This window comes from Prunus persica, chromosome G1 (assembly GCF_000346465.2).
Source record: "Prunus persica cultivar Lovell chromosome G1, Prunus_persica_NCBIv2, whole genome shotgun sequence".
Taxonomy (NCBI): Eukaryota; Viridiplantae; Streptophyta; class Magnoliopsida; order Rosales; family Rosaceae; genus Prunus; species Prunus persica.
The window spans coordinates 4,507,314-4,534,345 of NC_034009.1; the positions used below are offsets into that span (position 1 = coordinate 4,507,314).

Genomic DNA, 27,032 nt, shown 5'->3' on the forward strand with positions numbered 1-27,032 from the left:
AGGGCATTTTCTGGTATTTTGAATGTTTCACCATTCTCTGCCTTTTACTTTATATATATAGATATATATTGATACGAAAATAACAATAATATTTTATAAAATTACTAAAATTAGAAAGCGTGATGTGTTGCTGATAAGTCGATAGTGCAGGACGAATGTGGTGTCATTGTCGTTTGGTATACCTACTGATGTCGTTTTTGTTCGGAAAGAGATACGTGGGTCCCATGAATGCCACCATCCTGATTAGAATCAAGCTAGAAGAGGTCAATGCGCCAAGGTAAAAGATAATGGTTTAATAATTTTTTTTTACTTAATTTTCATGTTGTTAACCTTTTAATTTCAGATAATATAAGTATAGCATATCAATTATCAAAATGAAATAAAAGAACATTTTTCAATATAGCAACTTAAAAAATAAAAATAAAAAACAAGAACAAGAATCTTTATGTTGATTAGAAGAGCTTTAGATTTCATTTTCTATATGAATTATTTTACGAGTCTTACAATTTCAAGAATGTTTGACTATACTTGTATCAACTATTAAACAACTAACGATAGAGTAACAATTTTCATTTTATATATTTTAAAAATACAATAGTCTACCTCTTGCAACCTAGTTCGATTGTCCTCCCTTATCTAGTTTTAAATAGTTTATTATTAATCAATCCTTCAAAGTCAAGGCTCAACTATTAAACAACTAATCTATCAAAAAAAATAAAAAAATATTAAACAACTAATAGTAAAGTAACAATTTTCATCTTATATATTTAAAAAATACAATAGTCTGTCTCTTGCACCCGAGTTTGATTCTCCTTACCTATCTAGTTTAAAATAGTTTATTATTGATTGTATATTAGTTTCATTTGTTCATATTGAAATTCACTCTTAAGTTTCATTTATTTCTAACAACTAGATCTTACAAATGCAACACTATGGTGGGTTTGTGTTCAACTTGACAACCCCATAAAGCAATGGCCCAAATACTTTTGGGCCCTTTCATTATTGTCTAATCTTGATGAAGAACATACTAATTGCATTGGAGGAGGACTTGTATTTTCCTCATCCTCTGTTGCAGGACGCGTTGTGGGAGTATCTTAACAAGTTTGGGGAGCTTCTTCTAAAGCAATGGCCCTTCTCCAAGCTAAGGCAAAAAGGCTCTTGACACTGTCATGCACCATATGTTGACCGTTGATGGTTTTTAAAAAGTAAATTTAAGTTTTAATCACAAAAAATTTCTATATTTTTTGTTTTAATATTTTAACTGTTTTCTTTTATTTATTATGGGAGTTACAATTATTTAATTTTCAAGTTTTATTTTTATATTCAATACCTTAATTTTCTTATTTATTGTAGTGAAGGTTATATGTTCTTGGATGCTTATAAAATGTCACTCCTCCTTCACATTCACCACAATCTGATTTTTTTTTTCTTTTTCTTTGATGAAGAAAAGGGGGGGAAACCCCCAAACACCAACACAACAACTAACTACTACTAATCGAGCCTTAACAGCTTTCAACGAATCATTGAGCAATAAACAACCAAGCCAGGTAGGACTATCCTCAAAATAATAACAACCCAAGTCCAGATTGTGACTCCAAGTAGCTAACCCATCAGCTACATCATTCCTCTCTATATAGATATGTTGAAGCTTGATCCTTTGAAACAGATTCATAGGCCTTTTACAGCTGCTGACCAACCGAGCATTAGGATGACAAGTATTCAAAACCTTACTCTGAATAAGAAGCAGAGGAGTATCAGAATCCATCTCAATAACAATATCATCTACTTTTTCTCAACAATCAAATTCAACCCAAAAAATAGGCCCCACAACTCAGCTTCAAGCACTTCTCCCTGGTTTAAATTGACAACAAAGCCACCAATCCATTGACCCAAATGATCTCTTAGGACCCCTCCAACACCAATGGCACCAGTACTGCCCCTGCGAGACCCATCTATATTTAACTTGACTACACCAATTTCAGGAGGGACCCAAGCCAACAATACTTGCACCTTATTAACTCCACTATCAATACCAATAATGGCATGAAACCAATCTTTTGCAGCAGTAAAAATCAAATCTCTAGGGTTAAAGGCAAATCAGAAATAAACTCATTTCTCCATTTCCAAATATACCAGCATATAAAAACAAACATAATTCTCCATGGAATCTGAGCAAAGTGAGCCTTTGAATACAAATTGCTTAACAACCAATGATGAAAATCAGTTTGGAAAAAAGGCAAAGCTTGCGTAGAATTCATAAAGAGATCCCAAACCTTTCTAGCTCTAGAAGTATCTCTTAAGATAAACAAAGTAGATTTAATAGGCCACTTACAGTAATTGCAGGCACAATTCCCAGTAAGATGCCTTCGAACTCACTACTCATTGGAGAGAATTTTCTCTTGAAAAACCAACCAAACGAAAATTTGGAGTTTCGGAGGGATTCGAAGCTTCCATAGAACTCTCCACCAAGGATTTAGCCAATCTACCCCCTGAAAAAGCAAGCAGTAAGTGGACTTGACAGAGAATAACCCATTAGAAGTAGGTTTCCAGATCTGACAATCCTCCAATAAACCCTAAAAATTAGCTGAACAACCAGTAACTTTTTGGACCCATTCCTCAGGAAAAACACTCCTCAACTTCTCCACATCCCACCAACCATTGACAAAAAAATCAGAAACAAGAGAATTCAAATTGAGATCAGGAGCAAGATCCACTATCTGCATCAGAGGCACATCACTGATTCATTTATCTCTCCAAAACTTAACCTTATCGCCTTTCTCGAGCTTCCAAATTAACTCTTTGTCAAGCATCTTGAACTAGGAACTTTGATGCCTATAAAAGGCTACAAGACTCTAAGATACGACCCCCAATACATAAGCTCAAGATCAACTATGAGCACATTCATAGTCGGATAAATGTCTCCAAGTCACAAAACCGTAGCCCAAAAATAATCATCGAAAGTAGAGAAAGTATGAAAGTAGGAGAAGAGAGAAGTCAGATTGTGGTGTGTGATAAGCATATATTTTATATATATTTTGTACCTCTTTTATCTATTTATTTATTGTTATCCTTGATTTAAATTGTTTGTTTTAATATGTTTTGTGAGATTTGTGAAGGATTTGTGGAAATATGAGAAATTGAGCTAAAAAAGGGCAAGAAGATGAAGATTTCGTACAAATCAAGTAAAGAAGCTAAATCATTCCTTTTGTCACAATGAGTGTTGTCAAAGTTCATAGTTCAAGATGGTTCAAGTCTTATCCAAGTCAAACTATGAGAAATCAAGAAGACCCTAGATTAGTAGGAATCCTATTTTTATAATAATTGTAATTATACCTTAGATAGGTAGGATTTCTAGGAGTCCTATAAAGAGGGAGCTTTGGCCATTGAGAGAAGAACCTTAAGCCATCAAATTCTTACGAACAATGTGTTTCAAATGTGAAAGAGGAGTGACCTTCTATAGGCATCCAAGAACATGTAACCTCCGCCACATTAAACCCGAAATTTAAGACAATAAATAAATATAAAAAATTAAACAATTGTAACTCCTATAATAAATAAAAGAAAACAATTAAAGAATTAAAATAATATATAAAAATCAAAACGTTAAAATTTTAAAAACCTTTTAAATGTCAACACCATATTCACCCTAGGAGCTAGGATGAATATGGTTCAATGCTAAAGAAGGCTCAAGAGTTCATCACGAACACACAGGTACTAAACCCAAAATCAACCTTTGTGAAGTAAATAAAGTTGCTTACTCTAAGTTTCTATAGCTACAACTACACATTCATAACTTTCTAACTTCAGCTTGATTTCGGTTTGAAGATTAGGGAAGATTGCCCTGAAAATGAGAAATGGTATCGCCAAATTCCCAAGGGTGGATGGCCCTTCTCCACTCAAGACCAGGCTTGGCTTGTTTCGGATTGTAGTGCAGAAGGTTTGAAGGTAATCAATGCACCATGCAGCAAAGGTTTTGAACTTTTGATTAATTACCCAATGGAAAATGCAGATTTTCCTCAACTAAGTATAAAGCCACACACATGTATTAAACAAAGTATTTTAGTATAGGATAACAGTCTTGCCTCATTTTCAGTTTAGACCACACATTCAATTTACGCAAGAATCAACTTGATTAATGATCGGAATTTACAATTTTCAATAGAAGCCAAACACTTGTGGCGATATAACATTTACCATTTTAATATATACATTATTATATATTGTTTAATTGATAATTATTACTACTTGCTCAGTTATTCTGCCTAGAGAAATATCTCATATGGCACTTTATGTAGTACTGCCCTCTAGAATATGTTGAACGTATGCGTGCAATTGTAGCTACACAATAATTTTGTATAGTATATAGTATGGTACCCTTGGTGGACACCATAAAATTAGTTTCACGATCAGAATCACCTAATTAATTATGTCATAGCGTCGTTCAAAAAGTTAGCTTCACAAAACATGTGATAAAATTGAATGTGTTGGAAAGAAGTAGCTGGCTGACGAATATGACGAATAATATTACAAGTCCTCTACAGAACATAGGATTTGTCCAAGAAAGAATCAATAAGAAGCTAACATTTGAGTCTCCTTCAACTATGATTTGAGAAAAACCTTCTTAAGAGCCATTGCAATGAGGACATTACCAAAACCCAAATATTAACACCACCTATGAGTCATTTTATATTGAGGGCTTATCTAAGGCCCTTAAATGAGGTCATTTCTCTTAATTATTGGATCAGATCAAGATATCATATCTCTTAAATGAGGTCAGATCTCTCAATAGTGAGGGCCTTATCTATAGAGTTCTTGCACCACACAGAGTAAGGGTCTGAATTGTGTTTAGGATGGAACCGACCAAGTTTCTGAAATGGGTTGGATTGAAGACTGTGAACTGTGGTCTACAGTTATGGGTGCCCAATTGGTTAGCCTGATTCAACGTTTAAGAGATAAAACCTTACCTAAAGGTCATATATAAGGCCCTCACTGTAGAATGACTCTAATTACTTGTGTTTTTGTTGCTCAAATGAAACCAAAATAATCCCAAGGCATAATTGAAAGAAGGATGTGAGGTAGAATTATTCCTAGCTAGGGATGGAGAGGTCATACAAGAACAAATAAGTTAATGCATTATGATTGATTAAGAAAAAAAAAACCCAGCTTTTGAAGTGAGGTGCACAAAGAAAAATTGTCAGCCATAAGATGTGATATATATATATTTCCTATAATATGTTTAATATTAATTTTAGTTAGGAAGGAATTGAGGATTCTGGCCAAGTATATTTTGTTTAAAAGATCTAGTTAGAAGGGAAGGGGATGTGTCCAAACAGTTCTTCAAATCTCAACAACCACACAACACCAACTTTTCATGAATTTTTTTTTAGGACTTTTCCTATTGAGAGGGGCAATAACATATTAAACTCACACACACTACTTGGATGCTAGGACTGGAACCATGACATTTCCTGAGAAGAGCATTTGCTCCAAACCACTACACTAGTGGGTCCTTTGCATTACCTTTAATTTAAAAAAGAATGAATATATTAATAACCAATATAATATTTTCGATAAACACTAAAATGATCGCGGCGATGACGATCAATGTGGTCCTAATTTCTTTTCTTCATTTAAAAAATTATGTTCAACAATGTGGTCCTTACATATACACACAATGACACACACATATACAGTACATGTATGGATGTCCTTGGATTGAAAATTCATGTGGGAAGTACACACAAGTCTAATTCTACAAGTATATTCTTTAGGGTTTAGCATTATTCAAGATAATATTTCCCAAATTAATTAAATTTGGGTTCTCGTGGGGATGGATATTAAGATGTCAAGTGCCATAGGACAAAAAATTTAAAAATAAAATAAAATAATAAAAGTCCAAGGTCAAATTAATGGGGGTTAGTTTGGTAATCATGTCATGTGCAAAATATGTATAAGGACGTTACTGTGGCTCACAAATTCTGTGTCACATTAAAGTTATATAGTTTCCTCCTAATCCAAATCGTAAGTGAATAGCTAAGGAAACCTTCCCTCTCTTTCTTGTACACTTTCCTCTGAAGGTTATCTGATGCTTATAAACCCTAGCTAGCCACCATATATTTCTTCTTAGATAGATAGAACATAATTTTCTTTGGGGTTTTTTTTTTTTTGGTGGGTTTGTAATGAATTATGTAATCTCCACTCAAATCACATTCCCTACTATAAGATATGATATCAGATTCTTTTATGTTATAATAATACTATTGTTTCATGTCTGTTAGAAGGTAAAAGAATAATGTGGAGGCTGAAGCTTTCAGAAGGCAAAGATCCATGGCTTACGAGTGTAAATAATCACATTGGAAGACAATATTGGGAGTTTGATCCAAATCTTGGAACACCAGAAGAGAGAGCTCAAGTGGAAAAAGCTCGTCACGAGTTTCGCAAGAATCGTTTTCAATCCAAACATAGCTCTGATCTCTTAATGAGACTTCAGGTGAGGCAGCTCTCACTGTGCATGGTTTCTCTCATAAATATTTCATTTTTCTGATATATATATGAAATGACTTTAATTAATTTGGGTTAATTAACTAATTGTATGCGCATATATATATATATATATATATATATATATTTGAATACAAAGTTTGCAAAGGAGAAAGCATGTGAAATGAAGCAAGTACCAGCTCAGGTGAAAGCGAGAAGTGATGAAGAAGAAATAAGTGAGGAAGCAGTGGGGATCACACTGAGAAGGGCCTTGAGCTTTTACTCCACTCTGCAGGCTGAGGATGGTTTCTGGCCTGGTGACTATGGGGGACCTTTGTTTCTTCTACCTGGCTTGGTAAGATTAATTTCAATAATTTTTTTTTTTATACAAACGAAATTGGGGTAGGGGAATCTAACCTAGGATCTCAGGTGCAAGGGTAAATGCAACCTTGTAATTAATTTCAATACTTACCCTATATATGTTACTATGTGTATACAAATACCTTTCCATAATTTCCAGTCCTATAATAAGGCTAAGGTTGGGTTATACACGTTGACCTTAATTACCATATATTCTCTTTCATTTTTTGTTTCAAAAACCTTACCAACCATATAAAGGAGGTGAAAAACTAACTACTCATGCAAAACCATTCACGTTGTTCTAAACTTTTAAAGTCAAATAAAATAATAAAAATTAATACTACATGACGGGACACACGAGAAGTACCATGTGTAAATTACTAATTGATCATAATAATTGATGTAATAAGTTAGTCCGAATACATAAACAAATAATCTAAAGATGCATCCACTCTAACATTACTTCAAAAAAATAATATTTCGGTAAGCTTCCCCGAAGAAAGATCCAAAACTCTGCAGCCTCACATTTAAATTTATAGGAATATATGTTTAATTTTGAAGGATTTGCTAAAATTTTCTGCGTGAATTAACTCTAGCATTTTAGAGCTTTGCTTAAAGATATATACCTCAAGTTACGTAAGCACGTGTTTAGGCTCTCGATCGAGGGATAAAGTTATGAAAGTTGAAGGGATAATGCCATTATTCATCTTAAATTTATGAAAGTTCAAGGGATAAAGTTCCTTATAATATTAAACACTAATGTATAATGCCTCTGTAATTTCATGGAACATTCATTCAAACATAATATATTGTATAATTCCTTTTCATCACATATATGGTCCCCCTTTTCTCCTGTTTTAGTCGTTCAAACGGACTGTCGATATATTTAACGTCATAGTCATTTTCTTCATATAATATGATAATTAGTGTACGATGATAATGAAAGTATCCATTAAATGGATATTTTTTTAGTCTATTCGAACTTACGAGTTCAAATCAATAAGCAAGACTTTCTTTTCTCCCTTTAATAAAAACTTTTCATTGCTGTAACAATGATCCAATGCAATGGTCCCCCTTTCCCTCTTCTCCCCACTTCCCCTCCCTTTCTCTTGGTTTCAAGATATATATGTATAATGGATGAATTCTATGTCGTAGTCATATTTGTTGGTTTTGTGTATGATTTATATACATTAATCACCATCAAATGTTTGTTTATATATACAATGTCCTACAATTAATAATATACAATTGTATAGAAAACAACTTTACATTAAAATCAAGCTGGCTCCCTTCATTATTGATGGTCCTATTTTCGACCTCTCTTTTCCTTAATTCTTTATATTTTTATTTATTTATTTATAATCTGAGAACTTTTTGCCTGTCTCTTTATACCTCTTCTCTGTTATTTGTTTTTGTTCCCTTTTTGGTGCTACAATAATACACTGCGTAAATACCTAGCTGGCCAATATACCATATATCCCCCTTCTCTCAATCCTTCTTCATTGTCCATAAGGAATCCCACAAAACATGGAAATCGAACAAGAAATTTAGGGTTTAGGGAATCCTTTGCGGTCCACAAGTATCCGAGAGAAACACAATTCAAAAATTAAAATAAAAAACAAAAGGAGAAAATATAATGTTAGTTTGTATATATACATATCTAACATTATATTTAGATATTGGAAATCACTGCTGGACCTCGGATGCAGTAATAATTACTTTTAACCAATTGTACTACAAGTCTCTTGCTAAAGAAAAACTTCGTTCAATTATTAATAGTTAGGATTTAGGGTATTGTGGTGATTGATAAAACCATCCACAACTGTATGCTACATACTATCATCTATTGTTGTTGTCAATTGGTCTTATATATTGTAGTGATCGATTTAGAATACCGTCATAGTGACATTCCGTGTTAGTGTGGGATAGATTTAGAATACAAGATGTCTCACCCTTATATCGCACAAATTAATTTAAGCGATGGGATTTTGTCCTAGGTTATTGGCTTATCTGTAACAGGGGCCCTTCATGCAATCTTGCCGCATGAGCATCAACAGGAGATCTGCCGTTATCTGTACAACCATCAGGTATATCAATTTCTTAATTTTCCGAATGCTACCTGTCATTTGAAATGATTTTTAATGAGATTAATTAACAGTTGATGACATGATCGACCACAAAAAGTAGTAATTGATGTGTTTAATATTAGGCTGACTTTGGCCATTTATTTGGAACCAATCAAATTATCTTCTAGGTGTAATTAAATAAATTATATATATGAACTAACAAATCCATTGGATATGGGTTGACTGACATAACCAATTAACCAAACCACCTAATTCTTCTGTCTTTGAATGGAAGTATTAATGCCCACAATCCATTTTAATATTTATGGTTATCTTTTTGGTAATAGAGTTTTCTCGTACGCAGCACGTTCTTAAAGTGTTATGGAGGTCCGAACTTGAGACCACTGACTCGTTGACTACTACAAGTGTATTATTACTAAGGTTTTTTTTTTGGGTGCAATCTAATTGTAATGAATTGCAGAATATGGATGGAGGTTGGGGATTGCATATAGAAGGCCCCAGCACAATGTTCTGTACAGCTCTGTCCTATGTCACTTTGAGATTGCTTGGAGAGGAAATGGACGGTGGTGATGGCGCCATGGATAGGGCACGAAAATGGATTCTTGATCGTGGTGGGGTTACCTTCATTCCATCATGGGGAAAGATGTGGCTTTCAGTAAGCACGCTTTTATTAACAAATTAAGCTGCCATTGCCCTCCACTAATTACTGTGGTCCTTATGAAATTAGCCAAAACAAAAATACAAGTTTATTTGTTCATGGATTGATAAATTTTTTTGATTGTTTTGCCGCCATATGTTAATGCTCATCATCTTGCACGGTTTTAACTGTAGCTTAATTTGGAAATGAAATTGGCAGGTCCTTGGTGTCTACGAATGGAGTGGAAACAATCCACTGCCACCGGAGTTGTGGCTTTTACCTTACTCTCTCCCAATACACCCAGGTGGGTGCATACATATTAAAAGCTTTCTAATTTTCTTTTACACCAAAGATCGAGAAGAAATCGAAAACAAGAATTCGAATGCATAAATAAACATTTTTAACCATTTAAACTATAATAAATTCTTATAAAAAAGATTTTGGTTTTTTCTTCTGTTTTCTTCTTCTTTGTTTAGCGTGTATAATATGCAAGAATATTATCTATGAATGCATGTGATCGGAGAAAATTAACCAAGAATATGCTAATTAATTATAGCTACAGAATACAGACAAAAAGCTTAAGAAATTAAAAGTCAATCATGAAATGGATTAATGAATTAATTATGCATGATGAATGATGGTGCAGGTCGAATGTGGTGTCACTGCAGGATGGTTTATCTGCCCATGTCATATTTATATGGGAAGAGATTTGTGGGTCCCATCAACGGCCTTGTTTTATCACTCAGAAGAGAGCTTTATACCTTTCCCTATCACCTGATTGATTGGGACCAAGCAAGAAATCTATGCGCTAAGGTGCTACGTATTCTTTCTAGCCTTTTAGTTCTTATTAATTTAAAGAAATAAATAAAATAACATCTTATACATATAATATTAACTGCACAAATATTATTTTAGAAAATTTCTTTTTGAATCAAACTTAAGCAAATAAAGACCCTTGCCGGTTATATTATATAAGGGTCCATTTGGATCGAGTGATTTCAAATTTAAGAATTTAGGTGACATTGTAAGGTTAAATTGGATGTTTATATTACCATATAGTCTATATGTTTGTCAAGATTTGAATTTAAAAAAACACAAAAACAAAATGGATTTCAAATGACTCATTGCATATAGTCACTTCAATCTAAATAATCCAAATATTCTACATCTAATTATTTCAAATATATACAATCTAATATATCTAGTTTTCTTTAGCAAATTTAACTTTGTTGTCAAATCCAATCCTTTAACGTCCATCTCAATAGAGCCTAAGTTACAAAGGACTCATTAGTGTAATGGTTTGGAGCAAATATGCTCTCTTCTTCCGAAAAGATTATGGGTTCGAGTTCTATAACATCTGTGTAGTGTGTATGTGTGAGTTTAGTAAATTATCGCCCCTCTCAATAGGAAAGATTCTAAAAAAATATAAAGCCTAAGTTCAATACTATATAAAGATAATTTAGTAATTTAATGCTTTATTTGTCTTTTCCACATCCCACCTTTTTTTTTTCTCTTTATAGTAATATTTCATCACATCCCTTGCGGGATCTTATATATCTAGACGTTTTTTTTAAAAATATATCTCTCTCGACTGTTATGAGCACTCGACTTTTATTTTTTATTTTTAATTAATTAAGAAAAATGGAAAACCAGATTAGGACCGCATCACATATTATTATATGTATTTGAAAGCATGATGGAGTCTTGGGGACGCTGCAATTCAAGTAACCAATGAAGTGCAAAGCAGTGCAGGTCAAAGGACTAAAATACACTTACCAGAAAAATAAAAAGATTAAACTACAAATATGTAAAAAAGAAAGAGTCAACTGACAACAGGCAAGTCAAATTTGGTGGAAGGTTGTGAGGCCCGCTCAAATATCAGATGGAGTCGTAAGAATTCTGACTTTATTCTTCCTAGTTTATTAATCGAATCTGATCTCATGACATGATCATGTTTTTCATAATCATGTACGTTTAAAATATAAGACATATACCAATAATAATTTAACTTTTTAAAGTAAATATAATTTAAAAAGTGCGTGGTTGTGGTTAGTTCATAAACTTTGGTTCAAATGACATTAAAAACAGTAGACAAAGATGTACGACCTAATTTGAAGTTTTGACGTAACAATGGAAAAAAAAAAAGGAAAAAGGAAAAGTGTGGTGGTGTTATTAGGCTAGGTCTAGAGATATTCTTGATAATTCTAATTAGATCATAGATTTGGGCCTCCCATTTTCCTTGTACTAATAGTTTGTTAATTAGGTTCGATTAGGGTTTGATAGCTCAACTCCTAATTAAACTTCTTTTATGGGTTTAGTTGCACCAATAATCTAATCCCAACCTTTAATTTATCAGTTGAAATCAATCAAATTATGACATTTAAACCTTGGTATTTTAAGCTGTATATGTTTTAGAATCTAATGATCCGATCCAAATCGATTTGAAATCACAATTTGAGTTCCATTGAAGCTTGTTTTCCTTTTTCTGTTTACAATCTAAATCCAATATAACCAAAGAAACTTAACAAAGATAAATTAAAACAATCTTCCTCTTCTAAATAATTTTGCATGCAGGAGGACTTGTATTATCCACATCCCATTTTGCAGGACATCTTGTGGGGGAGTCTTCAAAAGGTTGGGGAGCCTCTTCTCATGAAATGGCCATTCTCCAGGCTAAGGCAAAAGGCTCTCCGCACTGTAATGCAGCACATACACTATGAGGATGAAAACACTCAGTATATTTGCATTGGACCTGTCAATAAGGTTTGCTTAAAAAAGAAAAAAAGAAGATAAAATATGCAAGAAAGAAAGCATACTCTATCAATTTATTTTGGGTTATTTTGGAGATTAATTACCGGACCAAGTGTGTTTTTTCTTCATGATCAACAGGTACTAAACATGATTTGTTGTTGGGTGGAGGATCCAAATTCAAAAGCATACAGGAACCATCTTTCAAGAATCAAAGATTATCTTTGGGTTGCAGAAGATGGAATGAAAATGCAGGTCCTCAAATGAATAATTAATATTGTTTAATGATATCACATAATTATATTTAAAGGATGTGAGACTAATTAAACATTATTTTGATGACATGTAGGGATACAATGGATCTCAGTTTTGGGATGTTGCTTTGGCTGTGCAAGCAATCCTTGCAACCAACCTTGTCAATGAATCTGGTTTTGTGCTTCAGAAGGCGCACAATTTCATAAAAAACACACAAGTATTTAACCTCAAACTTAATTAATCACTACCAAAACATAATATAATATAATTAAGATATGACATCCCTATTTAACTATAATCAACTGGGTTTTGGTGCTTGAATTAAGGTTAAGGCAAACAGCTCTGGCAATCTTAGTTATTGGTACCGCCACATTTCGAAGGGTGGATGGCCCTTCTCTACTCCAGACAATGGTTGGCCTGTCTCAGATTGTACGGCAGAAGGTTTGAAGGTAATATACTTGAGGGTTTGGAGTTGGCATAAAATAATATTGGAGAAACCACATAATGCAACATATGATGTGCATTAGGAGCTGGTTAAACGTATTTGCTGGTTAAACAGTTTTCGAATTCAAGTGATTTCTTGCAAAGACGATCTTTGAGAGAATACTTGGAAAATAGATGGTTCGGAAATATAATATAGAATGAGCTCTACAAAAGTGTCCCTCAATAAGCTTATTTGAACATCCCTTGATGTTCTATATGTATAAACATAACATTAATTGATGTAAGAATAAAGCTATTTAATACCATCTCAACTGACTATATCTAAGGAACAAACAGTTGATTTGTATATAAAATATTAACACGGCAATATATAATGCAAGCTAAGTTATTTGCTGATCCCTTATGATTGTCACCAAATATTTTGTTAGTTTGTAGCTTAAACAACTTTGAAAAACTTACACCAACTAATTACAGGCGGCACTCTTACTATCACTTATGCCGTCTGAAATTGTGGGAGAAGCCATACAAGCGGATCAACTATATGATGCTGTTAATGTGATATTATCCCTACAGGTGAAAACTACTTTTAATTAGTATTTATATATAATTCGTTAGAAGTTGATTCGATTAAGTATAATCATGGGATTTTGTTCAAGTTTATATGCCGCGATTGTTTTTCTCTTGTTTGTCACACTGTTTGACATACATAATGAATGGATCATTGATCAAGTGGATTCTTGTCTTAATGTATAGTCGAGATTCACTCATTATAAATATATGCATGACAATATAAATCTGACAAGAAAACATTATTAACGTTGTAGAGTCATGCTTCCATGCGTGCGTTTTATAAGTTTCCAATAACTTTACTCTTTGACACAACAGAACAGTACTGGAGGATTTGCATCGTATGAACTCACAAGATCCTATGCCTGGTTGGAGGTGATGAAGCAATTCTGTCCTTTTCAATGGATATTTAGAGTACGTTAATTACATGTGGTTAATTAACTTTTTGAGAGGATCTGACACACTTTTCAATCCCAGATGATCAATCCAGCTGAAACATTTGGAGACATCATTATTGATTATCAGTAAGATACAAAAATACTTTGTTTTCTGTCGAAAACAAATAAAATAGTGGCACAAAAGATCTTATGACATATTATATACTCATAAAAAAATGCAGGTACGTGGAATGCACATCAGCAGCAATTGAAGGCCTTAAATCATTCATGAAATTATATCCAGGACATAGGAGGAAAGAAATTGAAGCATGTATTGTAAAGGCAGTTAAATTCATCGAGAGCATACAACTACCTGACGGCTCATGGTAATTTGTTTCTCTTAGTGAAATATTAGAATGGCATTAAATTAATATGACTAGATGTGATTTTTAATCTTTGTGAAATATTTGGTAGCCTAAAAACAACCGTGATTTGGATTATGTTTAATCTTACTAGGCTCAACGTCGTAGTATTATTAATCCCACCAAAAGGTTGGGGTTAAGTTGGATTGGTGTTATCTTCTTTAGTCCAATGTGATCCTGCTACACCATGTAATATAATAGCATATTTCAGTTAAGTAATCCCTTAATCAAGTGTAGTACCAAACACATCACTCGATTAGTGTTATCTTCTCCAATCTAATGTAATCCAATGCGATATAATTCCACCTCATAATCTAAATCCAATCCAAATCAGCAAATATAACCTTATATCAATCAATTAATGTTGCAGGTATGGGTCTTGGGGAGTCTGCTACACCTATGGAACATGGTTTGGGATAAAGGGGTTAGTGGCTGGCGGTAAGACCTACCATACTAGCCATAGCATTAGAAGAGCATGTGATTTCTTACTGTCCAAACAACTTGGTTCAGGCGGCTGGGGAGAGAGCTACCTATCATGCCAAAACAAGGTAAGGATCAATAAATTTTGGGAGCTACCTATCATACGATTGGGTTGATTTGTTGAGTTTAGGAGGTTTTTCTGTTTAGTTTGTGACTATTATAATTCAAGGAAGCGGAGGATGTATGATTGTAGCTATAGAAGCGGCAATGTCCTCTTGTCAGACAATTTAGCATCTTATGTTAAGGGATTGTGACCTATCTAATAGTTTAGAAACACATTCTGACAACATAAACTGCTAGACTGTTTGACAATAGAATAGTTTCGATTAGATAATAACAGCATTTGCTGTTATATATTGTCACCAGACTATCCGTCAAGAGAACATTTTGAATTGTACAATAGCAGCATTACGCTATTACATACATATTTGTAACGGTGTCTATTCTTCTGTGAGTGGACTAATAGGTATACACAAATCTCGAAGGGAACAAACCACACATAGTGAATACTGGATGGGCAATGTTGGGTCTGATTGAAGCAGGCCAGGTGTGTTGCAGTCTGTGTTTCTCCTACAAAACCTATGTCTATAGAAATAGTAGATAACAATTTACTTGTTTTGTTTTATTTTACCATTTTTGACTGTTTAGGCTGAGAGGGATCCGATCCCCTTGCATCGTGCAGCAAAGCTGTTGATTAATTCACAGATGGAAAATGGAGATTTCCCACAACAGGTACATTATCTATTAGTTTAGCTGTACTTCTCTTCCTAATCTCGAAAGATGGCTTAAATTCAAATCTCCGTTATGCATAACACACTTTTCATACTAAAATATTACAATTTTTTTTTTTTTGGACAGCAAATCATGGGAGTCTTCAATAAGAATTGCATGATCAGTTATTCTGCATACAGAAATATCTTCCCCATATGGGCGCTTGGAGAATATAGCAATCGGGTATTGGCATTGCTACCTTATAAATGTATAAATCAAATTACCAGAAAATGAGTGTTTAAATGCTTATGTACAAACAATCATGTGTTTTATTGGCTTTGTCGCTTCCTTTACGTTGGTTAATATGATGTATGTATAATAAATGTTTTATATCCCAGTCCAAAAGAAAAATAATCCATCTTGCAGGGCAAGGGTAAAACTATTCGATCTTGCAGAGGCAGACAGTTACAGAAGATAATAATACACTGTAAAAATCTGTTGATCGCATTTGAAAACTATGTGAAATCTTCACCATTTCCCTAGACATCTGCAAATATATAACTCATCGTCTTCCCTGGAACTGAGTCTCCAGGGAAATAAACAATTTCAGTTAAAGAAGTTTGCAACTCTCAAGTCTCGATTCATTATCAGTCCTGGCTTCGATTAACAATTGCCAAGGCAGTTGATCGAATGAAAAGGCAAGCATCAACTCTGGCCAACTTGAGAATGCAACAGAAATATTATCCATTACACGGAACCGTTCCTAAGCATGATACAAAATTGGGGATGGATATGTAGAAAATCAGAAATACATGACAAAATTTCAGGGCACTCAAAACCGTGAGTTGCTAAGAAAAGCTACCACACAACTAGTGCTCTGAAACAAATTTTCTACTTTCTGCCATGTTTTGCTTTGAATATCTAGGAGCTTTCTTGCCTTATCCTGCAGTATTGATTGGCACCGAATTGTTTCGCCATGGATCTGTCAAGGAAGAAAACAATGGAAAAAGAAAGGGGTTAAACAAGGAGTTAAGGGCCACTGAAGACCAACTGGAAACTTGCAAATTTAAGGATTTTACTCTTGATTCATAAATTTGATAAAAGATCACTCATGCCAGTGACTTTTATAAAAACAAACCAGTTTGAAAATTAAGCGTTCTTGCTTCTAGGTCTGTGATATTGGAATTTTGTCAAAGCTCTAAAAAGCCTCGACAGTGCTACAACTTCGTTGATAGCGAAAAAAATATACAATAAAGGAGAAGTCTGTACCTTCAGAAACACCTTGATGACAGCTTGTACAAAGTCAAAATTGTTTCTGCACGAAGTCTCGTATATAAAATAATCAAGAAGCAGTTCGATTGAAAATAATTCTGGCCTCTTTTCAGGTTCTTGCTCATCATCATCTACAATTTGAAGCATCCGAAGTTCCATATCCAGAGTTGATGGAGATAAACTTTTGATATAATCAGTAAATGCTGAAACTGCAAAAAATACACAATTTAAAGACCATCATGTCTTTTGCACATATCTTATTGCAATCAAGAAGGAAACCTTTCAACTGAATCACAAATGAAAACTAAAAGATAAGATATTTACAATTCTTCATTTCTGCAGACGAGTGAAGAAGTTGCACAAATTGCGATGGTGCCAGACCAGACTTTATTCTAGTGTCTTCTACTTCATCACCTTTGGCTTCCTCTTCCGCTGACCCACTGGGTTTAAATAATATATCTCCAGAAAGAGAAGGGACTGAAGGCAAAAAGAAAGGAGCTCTTTCGGGTTTTTTTGGCGGTTCAATTGGTTTATTTCGTTCCTGGACATTGCAGAGATGCAACATAATTTACTGATCAATCACCAAAAAAAGTAAAGGGCAAAAGGACAACCATAATTTACAAATGAGGTCAAACAGTCTGAAACCAATCAATAACCAGCAGTAGAAAATACCTTTATGATATCTAAATTGATTAAGCTTTGCCACTGGCTTTTAGGTAATAACGAGAGAGTAACAAGATCTGGAATTTGCAGGTCACGAGTTGTAAAAGCTGAAGCATCTTTAGATTGTGGATTGTCCACAATAGGCTCATCAAAGTCCTCGTCTTGAGAACCTTTTGTCGAAGAGACAGATGGTAACTTAACACTCACAACTTCCTTTCCACTTGCATAAGAATCAACCTTTGAAGCTCCAGAAAACATTGATTGATTTACCCTGTTAAGGTAGCCAGGTTTAGAATTTTTTGATAAATGAATATCCCGGTCAAAAATGAGGAAAACAAATAAGAAATGCTACTGTATTAAAACTACCATCGATTGCATGCTAAATCATTCACTGTTAACATAATTAAAAAATTTAAGGTTCACTTGGTTGCTATGCTAAAACATGATGCATTTGGTCTAGGCAAAAGGCTAAGGTTCTATGGGGTTGTAGTGACTTGGCTGTAATCTGGGTAATTTAGATGAGAGGCATAGGAGGGTCTTCGAAGATTATAGAGGCGTGGGGTGGAGGAACACTGGGAGAGAGAGGTTTTCGTCGTCACTGTGGGCTTCTGTTTCGACAAAATTTAAAAGATTTGTTTCTTCTGTAATGTTGAAGTGGAGGGCAGCTGTAGGCTGAGTATTCATTAGAACTGTTTTTCCGATTCTATATGCAATCACATTTATCAACTTCAACCTCCCAACAAAAATTCACTAGCTCTTTTTGGGGTCAAAAGATATGAAGACTTACCAAAGATAGACCCCATTTTGATCAACATGGGCAGTCGCTAGAACATCCATATTTGGTGACAGAGACAATGCTGTTATAGACACATCAACATGCAATGCATCTATTTGCCTTGCTAAAATGACATCCCAAACTCGAAGACTTCCATCCATACTGGATGACAAAAGCCATTTTCCATCCTCACTAAAACACATGTCTGTTACACGATCCGTATGGCCTTCAAATTTACGAACAATTCTTGATGCCACAACATCAAACAAGCGGATGATTAAGTCATCAGCCACAACAGCCAAAAGACCTGAAAGTTTTTTGAATTGATCACAATATTATCCAAGGCATTTATGATACCAAAAAGCTGAACAAAACACGTTAATATGACAAAAGAATATCAAACACTAGTTACCATTCAAACGATTGTATACAATCTTGACAACAGAACACCCAACTTCCCATCTAGATTTTACGTCACGTCCCTTGAAATTCCAAACCTGCAGGTCAAAACATGTGACGAATGAAACATTCAACACATTCAGCAAATTCATTTGGGAATCGCTTAGTTGAGCTGGAGCAAATTTCTTCACTGTGCTGAGCCTTATAGATCAAGATGAAAACATATACAAGAGACAAACGTATCTTAGTGCAAATTGTAATATCTCTAAACATACAAGCAAAAAAGGTTTAGGGCTGCCCCACCACCATCAGCCTCATAAACCATGTAAATCCCCATCCTTCAGCACCACAGACCTTGTATTCTACTTTATAAGGCATATGAGTAAATCCGACAGTAAGGTAGAGCGTAATGTTTTGAAATAAGAAATACAAACTGACCTTTATGTCTCCATGATATCCTGCACTTATCATTAGAGTATTTGTTGAATCACAAGCAATTCCAACCACTTCCCCATCATGGGCAAAGCTTCTTCTTGCTGACGTGTCAACATAACTGCCTCGGCTCATTCCTGACTGAAGGTTGAAGCGCTCAATCCAACCATCTGCTGTCCCCAGAATGGCGAAATTGCCACATGCACTGATGGCACAGGCCTATCACCAACAAAAGACAACCATTCATTAATATTGTAGACTGTTTGAAAAGGATGGTGTAGTACACGAGTCTTCAAGGTTGCACATCAAATAGTCATCAGAACTGGGTCTTTTTGGCAGGCTACTGTTATCTCATATATTGAAAATCATCAGGAATCATATGAATCCAAAGATGAGCAGAAATTGCCAATTTGATTATTAAACCTTGTAAAAATGGATGTTATAAATCTTGTAAAACATTGACCACAAGGGTCACAAAAACATGAGCAGTATTGAAATAGATTGAAATTCTAACCTTCACAGGACTGGGATTTTCTGGTCTTGGCTTCAGAATATGCTCACCAAGAACAAAGTTTTGAAGTCGCCACACATATGCCTGTGCAGTATCCATATGGCATGTAACCACATTGCACCAATCCCGCTCTCTTATTTCAGCTGAAATAATTTTTCGTATAAAAATTCAGAAGATTTGACAAATCTTATAGATCAAAGAGTATAACAGGTCATTGATGCAATTTGAGAAAATGCCAAAATGAGAAAGGAGCCAACTCTGAAACTGATTTCTCAAATTGAATAGGATTTAACACCAGTCCTAGCGACTTTAGCTATACTAAATCTATGGTTTTGATATTTAAACTTCAGCATCAATTTTGTTGAGGTAGAAGCCAAACCAAATTTCATTATATTGAAATATAATTTTCACTGGTAAATTTGTGTCAGATAAGTGTTGTTTTAGTACCTTTTGGATTTCTTCTAGCATTTCAGTTTACTTTTTGTCAGAAGAAGTCTTATTAAAATGAACACCAGTAAACATAAAATTACACGTACAAAAGGACCTTACCACAATCAAAAGCTATCACAGGCTTCAGTTTTATCTCTTCTTCCTAGAAGGTGAGGAAAACAGAAATTAAATAGTTAATCCATCTGCATACTGAAATAGCACTATTTGTCAATTGAAGATTGGCATGATAATATATATATAACCATCATGGACATTTCTATAAAAGTCTAGCCACGGTACATGGCTGTGCATGGTGTGGATACTTCACTAATCCCAGGAAACAGACTAGCTTAGAGTACAGTAAATACCCGAGGTCGATAAAAAATTTACACATTACTTAACACTCAACACACACAGTATCCCCATCACTTAACTATGACATGAGAAGGTTGAGACTTGAGACACTTCAGAAGGATGTAAAATATTTGGAACGGAAAGAGAGGGGAAAAGGAACTAAATATATACCTAGTCCGAGTAACAAAGACTATAAATAGTGCACTAAATATCTAGGAAGATGAAAACCTAGTGTAAGCATTTCATGGATCCATCTAAGACATTTTCTATTTTTGAACATTTTGAAAAAAATGGAGAAATGATCAAGCCCTTTTCTAATACATCCAAACTGAAGAACAATAAGAAGTTATTTTCTCCTTTATGAAAACAGTAAATAGGGAATAGAAAATACCTTCATCCTCATTTTCTTTGCTCGTTTAGATACATGGCGTTGAGAAAGTTCTCTACTTTGTTGATCCTAATAACACAATGTAACTAAATTACAAACGCTAAACAGAACCATAAAAAATAATAAAAATAGTTGTTTAGACGTTTTGTACTAATAGCTCAATTATGATGGGGTGTGTGATAAGAATTAGAAAAGGTACACATGGACCAATCTTGATCATTGGTTTGACCAAACGACCAATATTAAAACACCAACAAAAACCTGGTTTTAAAACCCTTGACCTGAGTGCATTAAGTTTGTGACCAGTTACCAAATGTGACCCATATCTCCAACCTTACTTGATTGTATGGCCTCTAAACACTTCTACTCAAAAGGGATTGACAACAAAGCTGTAAGATATATCTAGCATCAGAGTTCTTTCATAGGTTTGTCATAAATACAGAATATTTGTAATCTTGTCAATGCACCTTCCTTCTCAATCTACATGCTGCTGGGTAGAAAGAGAACTTTGGAAAGCTATTGAACCTTCCAAGTGTAAATATTGCAGATGGTTTTCTAGCTTGTTTTAAAAAATCCATCTATTTATCATGCTTCAAAACTGACCCAACTCTCCTTTCTTTTCTTCTTTTTTCAACAATCAGCCACCAAAGTCCACAAGAATCAGCCTTCAACTCATACTTCCAGTGCACACATATTTCATTCATATATCAAAATCTGCTTTTACCTATAATTTTACAGCCTTCGCCTACAGATGGGGGAAAAGGGTTAAATTGCACAATCTGTTGTTTCACCCAATTCAAGTGTTAACTTTAATAGAAAAAATCACTGTTCTTTAACCAAAAATTACACTTCCAGCCATCGCCAATCCAACCTCCAGACACCACTAAATCTTACTTGACTTTCCTCTCATCCAATCATACAAAAATTCTCAAAAACCATAATCACCCAATCTCATCACTCGTCCATGGCAGTGCTCCTCACCTCATTATTGTTTTATCACAAAGAGCAACAACAGGATGAAGACTACCGACAGGGAGAGAGAAAGAGAAAAAAAGATGAACGGTGGCTGGATGCTTGGTCTACATGACGACAAAGTGTGGGGTTGAAGGATGAAAGCCTGAAACTTCGGTTTTGTCAACATTCACAATTTGTTTAACAAGTGCAGGTTGGGGGTTGAAAGCTGGTTTTTGACTGATCTTCTAATCTTAAGCGTTGGTTCAAATGAAAGATCAAAATTGGTCCATGTGCACAATTCATTGTGCATGTGAGAAAACTCAAAATAATTCATCCCCGGGCATACACAAAGAGTCATACAAACACTACAAAGAGCGGATGTGAGGAAAAGAGTGAAAAGATAAAAGAAAAAACATTTCCAGTTCTCTTCTGAGAACTTCTATAAAAATATTTAGCTTAAAAAACACAAAACCAGTATTCAGACTTTGATGATGACTGAGTCCAAACCTGGATTACAGAGAAAAGGCGAAAGGCACGATCCTGACCAGCAGATAGAATGTGTCTCCCATTTGCATAAAACCTAAAATTCAAGCATAAGATTAATAAAGAATGTTGAAATGCAGCTAATTTCCTCAACATAAAGCAAATGCATAAACTTCACAGAAAACCAAAGACTTTAAAAGTGATCTAGTGCACTATTTAAACTAAAAGTAGAGAAAGTCCTCAATTGTTGTGTAGAAAAGCATCATGATAAGGAGCAACAGATCATGAAATGGATTTTGCTTCAGATCTAAGCACCGCAAGATAACAAAGACATGACAGATGCAGGTCACAAGGTCAATGGGCAGAAATAAGCGAATCTTGTAGCACAATGGCAATAACAACACTAGCAGAAACTAAAAATTCACTCTCCTAAAATCAATATGAAAAGCATTATACCTGATGCATTGTGGAGGAGCACTATGACCACTTCTAAAGCGTAAAAGACGAGGATCTCCATCACTTGTGTCAAAAATCCACATCTAGATGAGCATAAATATAAATCAATTTTACAGCACATGAAAAAACAGGGTAATCTTTTTTTTCTCTCTCTTTCTTGCGGAGTAAATCAAGGTCATACAATAAAGATATATGCAAAACCTTGTAATGTCTTAATTCCTTCAAATATTTAACATTATAATGTTTAAACTAAGAACGCAGAGTTTTAGCCACAAAAAATATAATATTAATCAGTGTTCTCAGTTGAATCAATGAAGTGAAAAATAATAACAATTCATAAGGAACTCCAAGCCAAAAAAAAAAAAAAAAAAACAAAGCAGAAGAGAAAAAACCAAACAACCAAAGAGTGACATTGAAGAAAATATATCAAGTGAGCAAAACAAATGGGACCATTTTGCAGAGAGAAAAATATACCATCTTGGCAAAGCCAAAGAAGAAATTATCATTTGATAATAATAACAAACATCGTGTCCTAAGTTCAACCGATATGCATATGTTGGTAGAATTGCTGAAGTATTTACTTTCTAGCGTCTACCTATTTTAATAGTCTGAAGCAGAAACAGTTCAAGCTGTCATGTCACTCATAAAAAGTCTTCTTTTATTGATGGAGAAGAAAATTATATTAAACCATGGTTGTAACTTGTAGCTTTCTTCAAAGTATTAATTAACACATTTCCAATTATAATATCTGATTACAACAATATATTAATGTGGTAATTACCAGTGTATGTTCTCCCTACAGAGTTGGACAAGCAACTAGATGCAAAATATATTTTTATTTATGAAAACCAATAAAGGACAAAAAATTACTCTTACTTTAATAGAATTGTCTGATGATGAACTCATTAACACAGGTTCATTCACAAAAAAGTGAAGTGAAAGTATGGAACCATCATGAGCATCTCTTATAACTGATTGAAGCCTTCGTTTTTCAAGATTCCATATGCTTATGACACCAGAAGAACCTCCAGATGCTAAAAGAGGCTGCCCATCTAAAAAAGAGGAATAAATAACCATAAGCATTAACTAGTCACCAACTTTATAGATAACCATCAAATATAACAGGTCGCAACTCATTAATTTTTCTCTTTTCTTCTATAGGATAAACATAGAAGTCCCAACTCAAAAGGGACAATTGAGAATTAATTATGCCACATGTTTCAAGATTGATGTCCCCGTAAACATAGAGAAAATAGAAATTTGGAAGATAGCAACAGAAACAAAAATGGAACACATTCCAAAATTATTGCACAAGTTTTAATTTAGGAAAAATGCCAAGGTATTAACTGATAGAGAACATAAAATCCCACATTGAGAATTTGAAGCCTTGCATTACAATACAAAATTTTATCCTTCACCCATTGCCAATTGGTTTTTGGTTGGATGCTCTGACTTTAACATGGTATCAAAGCAGGCAATCTACATGTTAGGCTTAGCAACTAAATGTGCTCAACGTCACCCAATTTAGTTCAACTACATGTTTGGCTCAGTTTTCCACATCTGAGGGAGCGTGTTGAGAATATAGAATCCCACATTGGAAATTCTAAGCTTTGCCTAACAATATACAAGATCATGGGCTTCTCCACCTATTTTTCCCATAGGTTTTGGGTTGGATGTTGACTTAACATGGTATCAAAGCATGCAATTCACGTATTTGGTCCAATCCTTTAGCCAAACATAACCTACGTCAACAATTTAAGCTGTCCATATGCGGTGGGACTCACGTATTCGGCTTAAGTCCTGACCCACATGTGAGAGGGCATGTTGACAGTATAGAATCCCAAATCAGGATTTCTAAGCCATATGTCACAGTTTATAATATCCTGCACCTTTCCACCCATGGTGTGGGAAGAGGGCCAGGATAGTATAGTACTAAAACCCTTCATATTGTTCTATTTTCTGGTAATTAAGAGTGAAAGAGAAATACTTCTACAGTACCACACAGCAACCTTCACAGCACCATGGTAAAATAGTAATGGACAGCCACTAATATAAATCAAAAGCCTGAAACTCTTACCGGTGCTGAAAGATAAGGCAGTCACAGCACCACGTGTCGAATGAGCAAACGTGACTAGCTCTTCATCGTAACGAATGTTGTGAACATGAATTTTTCCATCAGCACAACCAACTGCAACAACATCTAGTGCAGGAGATGAAACAAAACTGCAGATAGAAGATTTCCATCCCTTGAACTCATAGAGTTTTTTCTTCGTGCTGATATTCCAAAGTTGTAGAGGACCTTCTTGACTCCCAATAATAACCTGTACATATTATAAAGAGGGTTTCATCTTAAATTGGAAGGAAAAAAGAGCTATACATGAATTTTAATGATTGAAAATTCATGGTTATTTTGCAACGAAAATTGCAATAGAGCTTCTTTGAGAAAAATGCAGTTACCTTATTTAGGTAGGTATCCGGATGCATTATACAGCTAGGACTAAAGTTGTTCTCTAACGTGATATGGCCGACGGGAGAAAGATTCTGATCAATTCCTTTAAAAGCCCATATAAATAGATTGCCTTCAATATCAACACTTAAGATATGCTCTCCAAACAATAGCAACGAATTGACCTTAGCATTATGGCTGCTCCATGTTGCTACCTGTTAAAGAATTAAAACTATAGTCAAACATGAAGTTCAGTCCATCAGATGCTTCTGATAATAGATGCAGATGGCTTCCCAGCACCACATTATTTATAATATTCTATCTAAGAGGTATGAAATTAGGATACCATCTCCGTCATAAGGAATTGTAGAGTTACAACATTGACCATTGGTTTGCAAAACCACGACTTCCATTAGATTGCATTACTCATTCACTTCCGTTAGTTTAATCAAATTTTTCCTCCTTTACTCAACTTTATTTTGGTTGCTTCTTCTGTGCCAACAATTTTTGTACAAGATCAATACAGGAAGTCACTCTTAACTAAGCTAGCATACAAAAGCATCAAACAGAAGGACAAGCAAGAACTCTGAAACCCACAAACTATAGCTTGGGATTTAAGACAAGGGAAGGGGGACAAATTTCATTCCTTTTAAACAAATCTATGGACACAACACTGCACACCAACCTGATGAGCTCGCTTAAAAACGGCTATATCATTCCCATACGCAGCAAATGTATAATCACGGTAGGAAGCAAGAGCTCGAATCTTCTTCGGCAATTGTGGACCTGCATAAATTTTTATTTTTATTTTTAAAAGTTCATATAAATACACCGCATAAAATTCCGAAAGAATGCAGTAGAATTTTATTTGGACGAAGAGAAACTAAAAAGAAAACTCGTCAAGACAACATCATCCTGCTCCTGAAACATTGAAATTGCTGACTTTGCACCCCAAAATCAAAACTAAAGTTACAACTCCGAGCTAATTCACAAATTGTATAGAACACTACGAGTTAACATGAATTCCCAACACTAAAGTATTGTTAATGATTAGTAACTTACCAACAAGGACCAGACTGAGCTTTGCGCACTGCATCGAAAGACAATTTAAGGAAAAAAAATAACGAAGTGAGCATCAAAATTGTAACTTAAATACTAACGAACAAGATGAATAAAATAAAATAAAATAAAAATTACGTTGTAAATTTGGAAGGCCTTGCCGACGCTGACAGTGACGAAGGTCTCAGTGCCGAGCCTCTGAACAGAGAATGGCACAGAGCTGGTTGTGTAGCCGATTGCTCTGAACGGCTCGAATATTCCCATTCTCTCGCTTTTCTCTCTTTCTCTCGGATCCTAGCTATTGCTTAGGGTTTTTCTGAAACTTTCCAAAAGACAAATAGAGAGAGAAATGGAGACGCGAGGGACAGAGAAACAGTGGGGGTTTAGGGTTTTAGGAGGGAAGACACAGACGATAAACGACGGGCGTTTCGAAAGATCCGAGTTCCCTCACTCGTTGGCATTTGCCCACTGGAAACAACCGGGTCGGGTCTGGGCGGAGCCCAATATAAATTTCTTGAGTTAATTAGAAAAAAAAACCCCTGAAAACTGTATACGTTACACCAAAACACTTAGAGAGGCAATTTAGGAAAAAAAAACCCTCAGTTAGCCACTAGTTAGCCACTTGTCGTTTTCTATTTGGTTATTAATGTCTGTTTAGTTAAAAAATTTTAAAGTTCACCCTGTTTGATAAGAGATAAAAAAACAGTTATTGTGAATAATTGTTGTGAGAGAAAGCAGCTCATTAGGTGCTTTCATTTTCTAATTATGCGGGAATCAAATTTGAGGAAGCGCTAAACTTTAATAAAACTTTCATAATTCCAAAAATACCTGCATTTAATTCCA

The 27,032-nt window shown here is 34.6% G+C and overlaps 2 protein-coding genes across 2 annotated transcripts; one reads left to right on the forward strand and one right to left on the reverse strand.

Annotated features, from left to right (window-relative positions):
- Positions 6,004 to 16,022, forward strand: LOC18791718 (cycloartenol Synthase). Its single transcript, XM_020554108.1, has 19 exons — positions 6,004 to 6,021; positions 6,279 to 6,490; positions 6,641 to 6,835; positions 8,838 to 8,927; positions 9,388 to 9,582; positions 9,784 to 9,868; positions 10,211 to 10,377; positions 12,139 to 12,327; positions 12,454 to 12,567; positions 12,662 to 12,784; positions 12,894 to 13,016; positions 13,486 to 13,584; positions 13,897 to 13,953; positions 14,056 to 14,102; positions 14,198 to 14,341; positions 14,748 to 14,925; positions 15,324 to 15,404; positions 15,506 to 15,589; positions 15,716 to 16,022. Exons 2-19 carry the CDS (start codon positions 6,293 to 6,295, stop codon positions 15,860 to 15,862), a joined length of 2,316 nt encoding a protein of 771 aa, XP_020409697.1. The 5' UTR covers positions 6,004 to 6,021; positions 6,279 to 6,292; the 3' UTR covers positions 15,863 to 16,022.
- On the reverse strand, positions 15,923 to 26,612 carry LOC18791244 (U3 small nucleolar RNA-associated protein 21 homolog). The gene is made up of 18 exons (XM_007225262.2): positions 26,328 to 26,612; positions 26,193 to 26,220; positions 25,816 to 25,916; positions 25,142 to 25,345; positions 24,762 to 25,005; positions 23,561 to 23,736; positions 22,685 to 22,767; positions 22,253 to 22,325; positions 20,795 to 20,860; positions 20,170 to 20,212; positions 19,624 to 19,763; positions 19,116 to 19,328; positions 18,691 to 18,775; positions 18,291 to 18,585; positions 17,513 to 17,774; positions 17,165 to 17,381; positions 16,838 to 17,049; positions 15,923 to 16,550 (listed from the first exon to the last, which is right to left on the reverse strand). Exons 1-18 carry the CDS (start codon positions 26,451 to 26,453, stop codon positions 16,401 to 16,403), a joined length of 2,718 nt encoding a protein of 905 aa, XP_007225324.1. The 5' UTR covers positions 26,454 to 26,612; the 3' UTR covers positions 15,923 to 16,400.

What these genes read in the sequence shown, in the direction of transcription:
- LOC18791718 (XM_020554108.1), top strand. Translation starts at nt 6,293, where the DNA reads ATGTGGAGGCTGAAGCTTTCAGAAGGCAAAGATCCATGGCTTACGAGT. An exon ending in GCATTGGACCTGTCAATAAG is followed by an intron (nt 12,328 to 12,453) that starts GTTTGCTTAAAA and finishes CATGATCAACAG; the next exon opens with GTACTAAACATGATTTGTTG. An exon ending in ATGTGATATTATCCCTACAG is followed by an intron (nt 13,585 to 13,896) that starts GTGAAAACTACT and finishes TTGACACAACAG; the next exon opens with AACAGTACTGGAGGATTTGC.
- LOC18791244 (XM_007225262.2), bottom strand. Translation starts at nt 26,453, where the DNA reads ATGGGAATATTCGAGCCGTTCAGAGCAATCGGCTACACAACCAGCTCT. An exon ending in CGGATACCTACCTAAATAAG is followed by an intron (nt 25,006 to 25,141) that starts GTAACTGCATTT and finishes TAATATGTACAG; the next exon opens with GTTATTATTGGGAGTCAAGA. An exon ending in GCTCCTCCACAATGCATCAG is followed by an intron (nt 22,326 to 22,684) that starts GTATAATGCTTT and finishes CTTGAATTTTAG; the next exon opens with GTTTTATGCAAATGGGAGAC.